Source organism: Camelus bactrianus, chromosome 17 (genome assembly GCF_048773025.1).
Source record: "Camelus bactrianus isolate YW-2024 breed Bactrian camel chromosome 17, ASM4877302v1, whole genome shotgun sequence".
Lineage (NCBI taxonomy): Eukaryota > Metazoa > Chordata > Mammalia > Artiodactyla > Camelidae > Camelus > Camelus bactrianus.
In genome coordinates this window covers 18,590,569-18,603,765 of record NC_133555.1, presented here as the reverse complement: position 1 = coordinate 18,603,765, position 13,197 = coordinate 18,590,569, and the positions used below count along the sequence as shown (strand labels likewise).

The window sequence follows — 13,197 nt, the reverse complement described above, 5'->3', positions numbered from 1 at the left end:
TAAAAATATATACTCATTATAATTACTAATGGCTCAGGGTCAATTCTGGAAGGATTATAATAGAAAATCTGGAAATGCTATAAATGATTTCATTTTAAAAACAAGGTAAAATTTTCAACTAAGATTTTTAGGCTGGGTGTGGATGAATAGAAAAAAGCATAATGTGAGTGACTTCACTTGTCACTTGACAAAACCTGTTTTGAGGCGGTAAATAAGAACTTGAATCATCTTTTCTTTTTGCACATCTAAAATTAAAGTCTTCTTTGAGGACTATTAATGTTTTTTGAAATTCCTGACTTATCTATCAGTACTTTGCTGAGTAAGCAAATGCATAGGGTTTTCTAGAACTTCAACTACTAATATACAGTAAGCTTTTAAACACATGTACAGTCCTTTGTCCCATCAGAATTCAGGCTCTGAAATGTAGAATATGACAGATACTTAAGACATTTTATTTATTGCAGCCCTTTTAAAACTGGCTTTGTATCCAAGGATGTTTTATAGAAATAGTCACGTAGGGGAACACCAAACTCTCAGTCTCTGGCTATCTAAAATTACTTACTTGATTGAAGACTATTAACTATTTAAATTTGGATACTTTTGTACCCACTGAATTATCTTTAAAAAATAGAAACACCATACTTCTTCCCCATGGCTTGTCCTTCCAAATAACGTTATTAAGTTTGTCCCCATTAAATCCATTCTCTCCTAGCCTGCTTTGCCTGTGATGTACCACCTTTGATTATATAAAAGGAGAAGGAAGGAAGGTAGGTGCCAATTATTTGCTCAGGTATGGAAGAAAGAAAAGGCAACAAAGTGTCATTTCCTGACTTCTAGGGCTCATGCCACTTCTGTACAAAATTTCAGATTCTCTGCACCCAGTGACTAGCTCACGTAATTAAAGGCCCTGGGAACTCGGAAGGTAGAAAGGACACCGGGGCTGGAGTTGTCTGGAAGACTTCAGTGGAGTCTCTCAGGGCATTCTCTAGGAGGGTTAATGAGAGCAAAGGCATGAGGATGTTTTATTAAAAATAGTACAGAGAATTCACAGCAAATAAGGCTGAGTTACTAAATGGAGACCAGGCAATGGAGGGCCTTCAATGATAGGATAAGGAACTTAGATTTAATCCTATAGCAAGTTTCCTTTAGAAGATTTTTTGAGAAGAATAAGATCACGATCATTACAGATTAAACTTTTAAAAAATACATGTACTCAGCTAAAACCAAAAGCTTCTCAATAAATAATTACTCATAAATTTTGGTTTTTTCTTCTTTTTTTTTTTTTTTTAACAAAACTAGCATGCTATCGCCCATTGTCTCTGTACGTATGGAAACAGGGATGCTTTCATGTATCTGCAGGGTTTGTTTTCCCCCTTGCTTTTTCGGGAAACACTGTTTTCGCCACATCCTGTGACTTAAGTGTCCTGCTCTTCACAGATACCCCTATCAGAAATATATTTCCCGACACAGCAGGGGAATGGCCAAAACAGAAAGCTCGGCAGGGCTGGAAACTGGAAATTGCAACTGATTCTCCAGAGAAGAGTTAATGAACAATTTTTCCATTTCAAAGCATCCGAAGGGCCTGGAGTTCAAATCACCCTTCACATTTACACAGTGAAACATGTTCTGCTCCCTTTAAGATCCTGTGTGATCAATTACAGCAGAGTAGATGGAAGGAGAGAACAATGGAAATACAATAGTTAACACTTCTATAGTATTTATTGTTATTTACCAGAAGAAAGTAATAGTAAAGCCAATGTTGATGAAGAAAAAAAAAATTTTTTTACCTTCTACTGGAAGACTCTCAAGTTCACCTAAGTCACTCAAACTGATGGGAAGTAGAAAATGTTGCCCTGAAGATTGGTATTTTTTTCTCCTTCCCCCTGCCTTTTCAGCCCCTATTTTGTCAGGAGCCAAGCACTCTGCCTTTTACAAAATACTCCTGTCAGATGTTAGCATTGTTCCCAGTTCCACCACCCAGATCCAGAAGTATGCTGCTCAAATAGTCTCCAGGCTCTAGTCTGAGAGTCATTTAATTAAATCACTTCCTTGTTCTTCGAGATTATTCTGTTGCCTCTCATGCCAGTTCTTTTGGCAGTGGCACCTGCGATTTAAGCATTGGGGAAAAAAAGGAGAAAAATTAATCCTAGATATTCAAGCGTTTTACAGCAAAAATGACAAAATTTACATGCCTCAAAGGGTATAAAATGGATTAGAAATTCTAGCCAGAGAGCTGCCCCCTAAATAATGATAAAACAACACTAACAACCACAGCCACCATGAATTGGGCATTTACGGATGACAGGGACAGCCATGGGCTCTGAGCACATGATGAAGCTTTATTATACAAACAAGAGGGCAGGTGCTGGCGTCTGCCTGGTTCAAAGCCGGGAATGAGCACTTACTGGTTGCATGGTGTTGGGCATCAATTTCCTCAGCTATGAAACAACCGTAACGGTATCTTATTCACAAGGCTCCCATAAGGATTAAGTAATACAAGTTACTAATCAGTGTTGACACTTTTTTTCCCCCAATATTTATGCCCTTTATTTTATTTAGCTTATTTCACTGGTTGGGATCTTCAGTATAATCTTTTTTTAACACTTATTTTTACAGCACTTTATCATTTCATCTTCCAAACACCTTGTTAAGAGGAAACAGTCTCAGAAAGAATAAGCAACCTGCTTCAGGTCACAGCGCTAGGAAGTGGCAGAGCAGGATGTGAACCCAGATCTGCCTGATTTCAATACTCATGCCTCAACCACCAAACAAATACCACCGTAAGAATATAGATGTTCTTTTAAAAACTGGTCTTTCCTCTTTGAAGCACGTCCCTAATATGATACTCACTTAAGTTTTAAAATATTATATGAGGAAACCCCAAGAGCAAAAAATAACAAAAGAGTAGCGTAAGTCTGACTGCAAATCAACTTTGAGCTGTGTTGAATGGGAACAACTTAAAAATAAGGCAAGTTCTTTACAGGTTTAAAATGGTGTTGTATCTTAGGAGGATGACTCATCCATCACGGATGTACTTTCAGAGAACGCTGACGAAGTCCAAAGGACACTCAGAGTTTGTATAATAAGGACTAATAATGTCTCTCCTTCTATTGCCCATGCCCAGTGTTAATGTGATGAACCATTCTGGCCATCTGCTATGAGCCCCCTTTACCCAGTTCTCTGACTATAACCTTAGGCTAAAAAGGTTTCTCAACATCCTGCCCATTGAAGAGAATCTTTGATGCATTGCTGCGGCCTGCACAAGCTTCAAACGAGATGGTCTTCCCTGTGATTCTCTCTCCCCACCTAGTGCCAAACTTTCAGGAGGGCAGGGGGCCGTGACTGCAATTTGCTAGGGCTCACCCATGGGAAACAATCAGCAGTGAAGAACCCCAATCAGCCAACTATATAATGCCAGTTATTTAAAATAATGGCAATGCTGCAAAAACAGTCAAAACTGTGTTCTTTGTATTGTTGAGTAGAAAAAAATATTTTTACAGTATGTTATTCCTGATGTATGTTTGTATACATGGAAGGGTTCCAAATTAATAAAAATACTTTAAAAAGCAAAACATGGCAATGCCCCAACATAGTAAAGCTAGAGATACAATGATGTATTTAAAACATGACCAAAGTGGCAGTTCAGATCACTGGGAAAAACAACAAGAGTCACTAAATGATCACTGGTTGGCTATTTGGCAAAGAAACAGAAAAAGCGGGCTTCTTGTTTTCTACTAATTTCAAAATCAAATCCTTTACTTCATCTATAACACATAATATTTTTTTAAAAAGCAAAAACTATAAAAGCAGCAAGAAAGATAGACAAATATTTTTTAAAAGCTTCAAAAAAGCCATTTGTAAGCAGACATAAAAGAGAAACCATAAAGGAAAAGACAGCTAGAATTGATGTTATAAAAATACAAAACTTAAACAAGAATCAACTTGCAGTATTGTTAGGGGGCCCTGTTCCCCCTTCGCTTGTTGGTCAAAATTAGTTTTTTTTTTTTAAAGGGTGTGTGTGTATAGCATTACACAGTGCACAAACACACCTACACTCACACAGACTGGGAGAGATGGGGCAGGATGGGAAAATCCACTCCAGCATGGGTTGTTTAATTCGGCACACTCGAGTTCAGCTCCTGCTCTGGGTCAACACCTCAATGGATGTCCAGGATAGAGACGAGGAAGACCTGCCTTGAGGATCTCAGAATCCACTAGAAGACCTACACTGTGTCCCTAAGGGCTGTCAACTTGAGACACAAGGTGGGAGATGCCGGAACAGAGGCACAAATGAGGGGTAATGGAAATATACAGAAGAGTATTCACTACAGATGGTTTGGTGCCTTTTGTGATAAGGAGCCTTATTGGAGCCATTTAAAAAGATACGTATATATTGGATATGTTAAAAAAAAATAGTTATTTTGTTTGATTGGCACCAGTGGTTGCCTATGACAGAAATGCAGTTGGCCTCAGGGAATCATACACTTGCTGCAGATGAGATTTTTATCTCAGTGAAAAGTACAAATACTCCTCTGGGATGGTAGGCAGTGAGTGGACCATGAAACTTTTTTAAAGAGGAAAGGAAATCATACATTTACTGGGCATGGATCAACCTGCACAAACCTAATGTGTTTATCTTGGGCTGGCATCACATTGACTCAGAGTTTCTATCAACTCACAGGGAAATGAATCAGCGATCCCCTAATAAATTCAGTTTGCTGGATAAGACAAAGACTTAAAACACAGCTAAAAACAATTAAAGCAACAAAACAAACTACAAAATTCTATAGGAGTCAACTAAGTAATGTAAATGAGTGAGAAAGGCCAGGTATTAGGCAGTAGGGCATGGTGGAGACAGGAAAAATGGACGGTCCATCATCTATCCTAAGGGAGGAGCCAACACACCGACGCCACTGATTTGTGCTACGCAAATGCCAGCTGGATCTGATGTTTCAAGTGCCGCCAGGTATCTGGATGTTATTATGTGATATTTTATAACTTGTACAATAATACTCAAGCCACACAAAATAGGCCTGCAGATCGAGGGCTTATAATCCACTAGCTTTCAATATCTGGTCCACAGTACACCTCTCTCTCACAATGAATTAAATGTGCAGCTTCTTGGAGGAGGGAGCTTTTGAGCCAAGTAAGTACACAGACTTTCCTTCATACTTTGCCAGAAGCTTCATTTCAGGGGTCCCAAGCCAGAAGCATGGGAGGTGGAGAGAATAAACATGAAAATAAAAAAGTAAAAATTTAAAATATAAACTGACTACTTAATAAGCTATGCTCTAGAAAATACAGAAGTATGATTTCCAAGTCCATGAGAGGAAAAAGAAAAAAAAAGAACCTTTTTTCCTTTTTAAGTTTTCTAAGAATAAATAATTTCTAAGGCTGTTTATGGACATTCAATGTTTTAGGTAGGAGCATGAGTAAAAAAAAAAATTAAAAGATTTCCAAATTGGGTTTTAATTTTAACTTCATGTTTGAAAATCCAGGGATTTGGAGAGCATCTCTGTCCTCCAAAACACAAGTGGGGGGAAAGTCTCAATAAATCTTTAGTTTTACTTCGCTAAAGTGACAGCTGACTGGCTAAAAGTAGCCCTTTCTGCTGGGATCTTGTGATATCACCACTGATGGTGTTCACAGTATTTTACGAGTCTAAGACGTGCATTTTTTTTGATGTTTCCATGGTCCCAAATCAGAAAGTATCCTACAGTCATCAAGGTTTTACAACAGCCGGCTGCAGGTGTGAGCATGAACACATTGTAGCTTTTCACATTGTTAAGACTTTCCGTTGAGCTCGGTGTCCTGTTGGACCCACACACGTGCAGACGTACTGTCATTTAAAATACCCTTTAAAGAATGACAGAGCAAATGTGACAGAATGTGATGGGTGTTTAAAGATCCTCCATACTCTTTTGAACTTCCGCACGTCTCAAATGATTTCAAAATAAAAAAGATTTTAAAAATGCCTTTTCAAAGATTACACTCTGATTCGGCATTAAAGCAGACATTCATTATGTACGCAGTGAGGTGCCAAGACGTGGCAGTAGGGAGCAAACTGACATTAGTGCAGTGACATTTTTGTCAGCACGACGATGCATTTTCACATTTTCCTTGCAGAGCATTTTACAGGACCACGCAGATGAAGTTGTGTAACATTCTGTATGTGAGATACATGCAAAGAGGTGCCTATTGCAGGCCAAGCCAGGCAACTGACAGCAGGAGAAAACACCAGCCCCTTGGAATAGATCAAAGACATTTCAAAGCAGAGGCTGACATGCAAGACCACCATCCACAACCCACGTCAGAGTTTACCTGCAGCCTGTTATTCTTAGGGGACGTTAAAAACAAAACACAAAACTGATAGCGCTTTAGAGCTGACTGAAAATAGAAAATGTAGTACTACCTAGGGTGTGTCATTTTGGTCATTATCATCATGAATTTATTTTAAAGTCTTTTGCTCTAGAATCTGGACTCAAAGCAGGTGTTCTCAGTTAACTAAAAAGCACTGTCTTGACCATGAAAACTCTAAAACCAACACTGTAAGCTCCATGAACTTAAGACTATACCTGTCTTGTTCACCGCTGTATCCCTGACCCTCTGATAGTGCCCGACACGTGGCAACGCTACACAAGTGTTTATTGCAGTGATGAGTAAGTGGATGGATGAAAAGCAGCAGATCCCAGGGAAAGCAGATTTGCTCAGTAGAACATTCCCTTAGGAGGCAGGGTCTTGGGTCAGATGACCACTTCAACTTCATTCTCTCTTCTATGCTGAATCCACATGCAGTCTTTAAGGCAGATTTTTGAAAGACGGCTTTTTATTCCTTTCAGACTCATGTTATTTTCTGACTCTGCGTTTGCTTTGGTGACAGGTTACTGAGTGAGAGAGCTAGCTTCTTTCAAAACAACACCCTGATCCACTCCCTACAGAGGTCTGACTGCCGGGAGAGGAGCAGGTGCAGAAGGTCTTGATGTTGTGCCCAAGGGCGGGCAAAGAACCCTCGCCTGATCTCATGTGACCTCTAGAGCTCTCACCCCGGCCCCTGCCCCAGGAAGAATCAGAGTCCCTTTAAATCACAGTTGAAAGGGCTGGAAGTCATCTTCGATGTAGGAGGATGGAATATTGTCAATTCTGTATTACTAGGAGATGGGAAAACGGGACATCCATATGTATACATGTGAATAAGTAAGTTATATTATTTTAGAATATAAAGCTCTTAAAAGCAGAAAAACAAGCTTACATAGGAATGTGTTTAAAACATCTTGAAAAAACTATGACTCTATACGATGAAATAATATACTCTCTTGCCAACGTAATACCTTGGCTAAATTCCACACTAGATTTAAAAATAACACAGTTAATTATCAACCGTGGCCTCCAGACACACACCTTTCAGCCTCTATCAATGCCGTCACAGTGATGACCATACAAAAATGCATTTGTATAACTTAAGCTGCAAGGAATACAAGATGTTCCTCTAACAGCAGCAGTAATTGCGAATCACAGGAAATACGAAAAGGAAATAACAGTGAATGACGGCTCCGTTCATTCCTGGAGATGCAAATCTGTGGTTCATTATTTGTCTGCCCACCTTAAAAAAAGAGTCTGATTGCCATGGCAGGTAGTCTCCATCCATCTGCTGCAAAAGAACCAATTGTTTTGAAAGCACAATGGGAGCACTCGCCCACAAACAACTAGCCCCCTTGGACCTCATGCTTATTTTTTCCTGCAGCAGGCTCCCCGGGGATCTCTGCTGGTCTGCTCTGTGTGGATGGGGTGAATGAAAGCTTGACCCCGGACTCAGAACTGAACATCAACGTCAGCTCTACCCCTTCCAAGCTGTTCCTCCTGCATATGTTATTTCACGTCTCTAAGCCTCAGTTTCCTTCTTATTTAACAGTGAGAATAATAACACCTACCTTACAGGGTTAGGTATATAACCCTATATAATACGCGATAATTCATAGTGAATCTGGTCCATCATCAGCGCTCAATACACGTTAGCTGTTAGTATCACTGTTACGGAAGTTAAAAAGACATGCCTTTGGGGATGACCAGCAATTTAGATCTATGGTAATGCTGGTGGGTTTTCCTCAGTTAGTCACAATTAGAATCTCCCAGTTGGGAGCTGTCAATTGTGCTGTGTGTTCACCATGTCTCCTTCCTCCTACTTACAGGTTTCAGGTAGGCGACGTTGCTGTGACGAATGTCGTTCAAGAGCTGATCTCTGGGGGTGATTTCCACCAATGGGGGTGGCCTGTTTCTCGGCACCGGTTTGAGCGTTTTGATCACGTCTTTGAGGTTGGTTTTCTCGGGTGGTTCTCTGGCTTCCGGCATCCGGGATTTGCGCTGGATCCTCTTCAGCTGCACCACCCGGAAGGAGTCGGGGTCCGTCCTGTACTGTGGAGCCTGCAATGGCTTTTTTGCCACTTCATTTCGCCGACTGAAGGGGACCGCTTGGGGGTTGGGAGGTCGAGGAGGAGAAGGAGGAGGAGGCTGGAGGAACTCCTGCATCCGAGAGTCGGGCATTGGTCCTCCCAGCCTCTCCCACATCCCAGGTGGCAGCCCCAACCCTTTCTCCAACATGGCTATTAACCTCCTCTGCTCTTTGAGTTGCTGCTGTTTTTGCTCTTCTTGTCTTCTCTGCCTTTGTTTATCCTGATTCCTGGTGAGCAGATTGGTTACCACCATTCTGGGACCTGGAAGCTCAAAATGGTAGCCCATCTTCAAGAGAGTGTTATTCGCCTTCAAGAGCCTGGATATTTCCATTTCAGCATGGTGGCCCAACATGTGCCTTTGATTGTGAAACCGAAGTTCGGTTAGTGTCTCATTGAACTGGAGACACCGCATGATGGCCACGATGCCCTTGCCTGTGATGAAATTGGACTCGATGTTGAGAGTGGTAATACTCCTATTTTCACGCAACATGTTGGCCAAGGCGAATGCTACGCTCTCATCCGCACCCACGTTTGCTAAGCTGAAGGTTTTGATGTGTTTGTTTTTCTTCATCGCGTTGACAAAGTCCAGTAACATTTCCCTGGGGATGTTTTCAATGTTGTTCAGGTTGAGTTCCTTCATGTCAGGGTCATTTTGTCTCACTCGCCTCAAGCTCCCATCCAGGTCCGTTTGGTTTCCTGAAGGCCTTGCACTTACCTTCAAAAAACTGGTATCTAGAGCTAATTTCTTGGGATCTAATTTTGATATTTTTTTCTCAGTTTTTTCTTGGGGTTCAGGTCTGTCCTTCTGTTCTTCAAATGCTTTATTAGTCACCTGTTGGCAGCTGTTCTCGCCATTTGTGATTTGCTCCTTTACTTCGCCTTCCTCTTCTCTTTTGGTTTTCTCATCACTCTCTGTGCTGTTGTCTTCTCCCTCATCTTCTTCATCTCCATCATCTTCATTATCTTCATTATCATCATCATTTGTTTCTTCAACATCATTGCTGTCCTTTGATTTTCTTCTAAGCGCAGCAATTTCATTATTAAGCTTTTCTTTTAAATACTGGGACACATTTTTATTGCCTTTGTCTATTTTTTCACATACCGCTTGAGTATTTTCCTAAAAGAGACGTTTAGGAGGGTTAGAATATATAGCCATGAACAAATATGAAGTAGAGCAGTATCTATTGGAGATTATAAAAAGATTTATGACTAAATGAAAAAAAGCCAGTAAGCTGCATTTATAGAATTCCATTTGTATATGTGTGTATTTATACACATACATATATACACACACACATAAGTTAATAAATGTATAGGAAACAAAGACTGTTGTAATGTTTACTAAATTAGTAGTTATCTCTGAGGATGAGAAGTAACCATTAAGATAACTGATGAAGGGAAGAAATGGGGGGATTTCCACTTTTTACATCATATAATTCTAGACTGTTTTTGATGGTTTTTTAAACAAAGTACACATATTAGTTTTGCAAACAAATACAATCAAAATAAAGTTTTATAGGCACACACATGCACAAATGCACATGTTTTTGGCTGTGTTCATCTCATCCCATGTATTAAAATGAAACCTAGTTAATTTTGTTTTCAGACCTATTGTTTTTGAAGCTGGTGTTCAATTCCAGAAACAGTTAAAAATTGTTTTGAAAACCTTATGCATGTTTCTATCCATTCATTGAAATCTTTGTTTCGTATACAGCTGAAAAGGCATCTTTGTATTCAACAGCTCTGGGTCACACAATCATTTCCTCATTGCCCTAACCAAGATTTGCATGGTTAATATGTTTGCCAATCTAATATAATGTGTACAACAAGTTTCCCTGAAAATGTAAGATATTGTGGGGAAAATGAGAGCAGTTTGATATTTTGGAATATGCCCAAACCCTTGACTTTGATTTTATCTGCTCAGCTCTGTGAAAACTGCCCTGGATGATCCAGAAACAGGCTTACTGGTCCAGTTCCTTTGGAAGGGAAGTGTCTAGGAGGCAGTGCCAGCTACAAAAGGGGACAAGATTATCAGAGATTTAGAAACAACTACTTACTCAGGGAGGGAAAATAAGTCTATTATCAATGTTTATTAGAATTTGCTTATCACTTTCCTATAAAGTTTGTGTACCTCATAGGTGTCATTCTGAAAGCTGGTGTAGCAGTTTGACACACAGGCTCATCCGAGCAAGAACTTGATCTTGGGGAGGGCAAAATGGGTGAAGGGGATCAACTGTACGGTGGCAGATGGAAACTAAATTTTTGGTGGTGAGCATGCTGTTGGGTATATAGAAGTAGAAATATAATGTACACATGAAACTTACACAGTGTTATAAACCAATGTTATCTCAATAAAAAAGATAAACCTAAAATTAAAAAAATACGAACTTGATTTTACTGCTATGCACATTACAAGTTGGAATTGACAGTTGACAGACACCTTAACTACCTACAGCCCTCACCACTGCATTTCTCATCTGTCTCAGCAGGGGGAGCCAACCATCAAGCTGTTTCAAGTATTCTGAAGGAAGAAAAAGTGTTCAAAGTACCCTTTTATTTTTTTTACTCTGAAGTTGGTGTTCATACAGAATTGGCTTTTAATCTAGTTGTAAAATGTCTAAAAATTGTACCTGACACTCTAAACTGATCAAGCCAGCAACTTATTTTCTTGAGTGCAATACATGTTTAAACCCTCCTGACCATGAAACCAGTTTATAGCTTTCCTTAAATTACAGCCAGCATGATAGTAATGTGGCAAGAATGTTATCTGTATCAGGAGGCGTAACTAAAAGAGACTTTACCTGCCGGCATCTCTGTCTTCTTTTTGCTAAGTCATTTTTAAGTGAAACATTTAAAAATTATGCTAATGCACAAGTTCGTAGATTGAACCACAATTCTAGTTTTCATGTAAGAAACGTAATTAAAGAAAGCACTATCTTTAAAACACCTTAATACATCAATTTCAAAATTCATCACTGTTAGCCAACACACTGTGGTAATGAGGGATTTTTTTCAGTTCTTTCACTTGGGTTTCATTGCAGGGTGTGTGGCTGGACTTCAGGGGACTGTGACACCTTTGAGACTGTATGTGAAATATTGCATATCTCGGCATGTACCAGAAGGAGAGGACACAAAGTTTGCTTCAGCCTCTTAAGGGGTCCTGTGAGCCAAAAAAAAAGCATGTAGGACAAATGCTCCTGGGTTATGAGTTACTTCATTAAGCGTCATGTCTACAGAGTACAGGCTTTCCTGCACCACAACCGCCATAGCAATTTTTAAAAGAGATATTTACAAGAAAGGACCACTTTTTCCTCCCAATTATACCAATATAAGTGTTTTAGAAAGTTTCCATCTGCCATAATCTAAAAATAGCAAAAAAAAAAAAAAAAAAAAAAGACAAAACACAGGAGTCTTGAGAAATGACAGTTACAACATGGACAGGTGCCAGCCCAGCCCAGGCAGCCATTTCTCCGTCGTACACAAATCCCCGGTTACCTCGGATGGCACAAAGGTGACAGGAACACGTTCGTCTTCCAGCATGCGTCTGGACGCCTTTTGCCAATACATATAATCAACAAGAGATTTATGGTCAAAGTTTCCTGTTGGTGGCTTGTCAGTCTGATCCTTCTGAATCATTCCCACGGGAAGCCTGGGATCAGGGGCCATGACTTCCATTTCTGATTGTAGTTCTTTGAGCTCTTCTGGGGACAAGTTGGCCAAGATTTCATCTTCATCAATCTCCCCATCAAAGAGTTCTTCTTGATCTGAATTCCTGCTATGTTCTGACATGATTCTTTTTTCCTATATTTTTCTGTCTTGCTAGAAAAGGAGAAATCAAGAAGGTATATATATATTTTTAAAGCTCTCAAGACGTTTCCCCCACTTAACAGGTGTCCCAGGTCAACACCACCTTGAGCAATCTTTTCCCCCCAAGAAAAGCACCCAGTGGTGCTTGCTGAGCTGCTAGGAGTGACTACAGCTCAGCTCATGCCATAACTATATTAAGCAGGGCTTGGCTGGAGAGGGTCAATTTATGGAGCTACTATGCGCCTCTCTTTTTGGCAACTTGAGTCAGCTGGGCAAATCCATCTGACATTTCGGTCCAGCTGCTTAGGCTCACCAGTCAGTAACAGGTCTGCAGAATCTCTGCAGAAATAACATTAATTCCCTTCCTATGTGCTCTCACATTGTCCTACACAAATTCATGCAGCCCATACACAGAGACCCCATTCCTGCAGGGGAGACCACTTCTTTTCATTTAAATGATTAAAACAACTTACGATAGTTCAGAAGGTAAATCCAAACAGCGACTTGAATTCTATTGAACGGGAAAATTCATGTGAAGGTGGAAATCAAGCTCTCAGGGCTCGCCTCTTCACTACCATGAGACTCTGGAAGCAAATAAACCCGCATACAGCCGAACAGAGGTCTGGCTATGTCACTCACCCGCCACGAAAGCTGAACCTTTCCAAGCCGTCCTTATTTGCATCTAGATCCTGTGATCTAAACAGATGAAGACAACCAGTACTTGAATTTCCACTATGAGTGAGGAGTTTAATATTTCAGATCATTTGTTTTCCTTATTAAGTACCCATTAAGCCAGGATAAAAATTTAAATGGATCTAAATTAAAATGTTAAAAAAAATAAAACCACTCAAACCATTAAAGTACTGGAAGGAAATATGAAAAGATTTTTTCATAACTTCAGAGGACAAGATGGCAATATTTATCCAAATGACAAATGTACATT

General features: G+C 39.9%; 1 protein-coding gene across 2 annotated transcripts; it reads right to left on the bottom strand.

The window, feature by feature from the left end:
* Positions 1 to 1,700: 1,700 nt before the first annotated feature.
* On the bottom strand, positions 1,701 to 12,956 carry LMOD3 (leiomodin 3). Of its 2 annotated transcripts, none has more exons than XM_045514432.2 (4): positions 12,894 to 12,956; positions 11,943 to 12,266; positions 8,185 to 9,564; positions 1,701 to 2,104 (listed from the first exon to the last, which is right to left on the bottom strand). In XM_045514432.2, the coding sequence occupies exons 2-4, from the start codon at positions 12,234 to 12,236 to the stop codon at positions 2,078 to 2,080; spliced, it is 1,701 nt and encodes a 566-aa protein (XP_045370388.1). In that variant the 5' UTR covers positions 12,237 to 12,266; positions 12,894 to 12,956; the 3' UTR covers positions 1,701 to 2,077. The 2 variants fall into 2 exon arrangements, with proteins under 2 accessions (XP_045370388.1, XP_010950261.1); XM_010951959.3 differs by lacking the exon at positions 12,894 to 12,956 and adding an exon at positions 12,728 to 12,877.
* Positions 12,957 to 13,197: the final 241 nt, after the last annotated feature.

Coding starts and splice junctions, on each gene's coding strand:
- LMOD3 (XM_045514432.2), bottom strand. CDS start 12,236: ATGTCAGAACATAGCAGGAATTCAGATCAAGAAGAACTCTTTGATGGG. Junction 9,565..11,942: donor TCACCTTTGTGCCATCCGAG/GTAACCGGGGAT, acceptor CGTCTCTTTTAG/GAAAATACTCAAGCGGTATG. Junction 2,105..8,184: donor ACGTCGCCTACCTGAAACCT/GTAAGTAGGAGG, acceptor CTTAAATCGCAG/GTGCCACTGCCAAAAGAACT.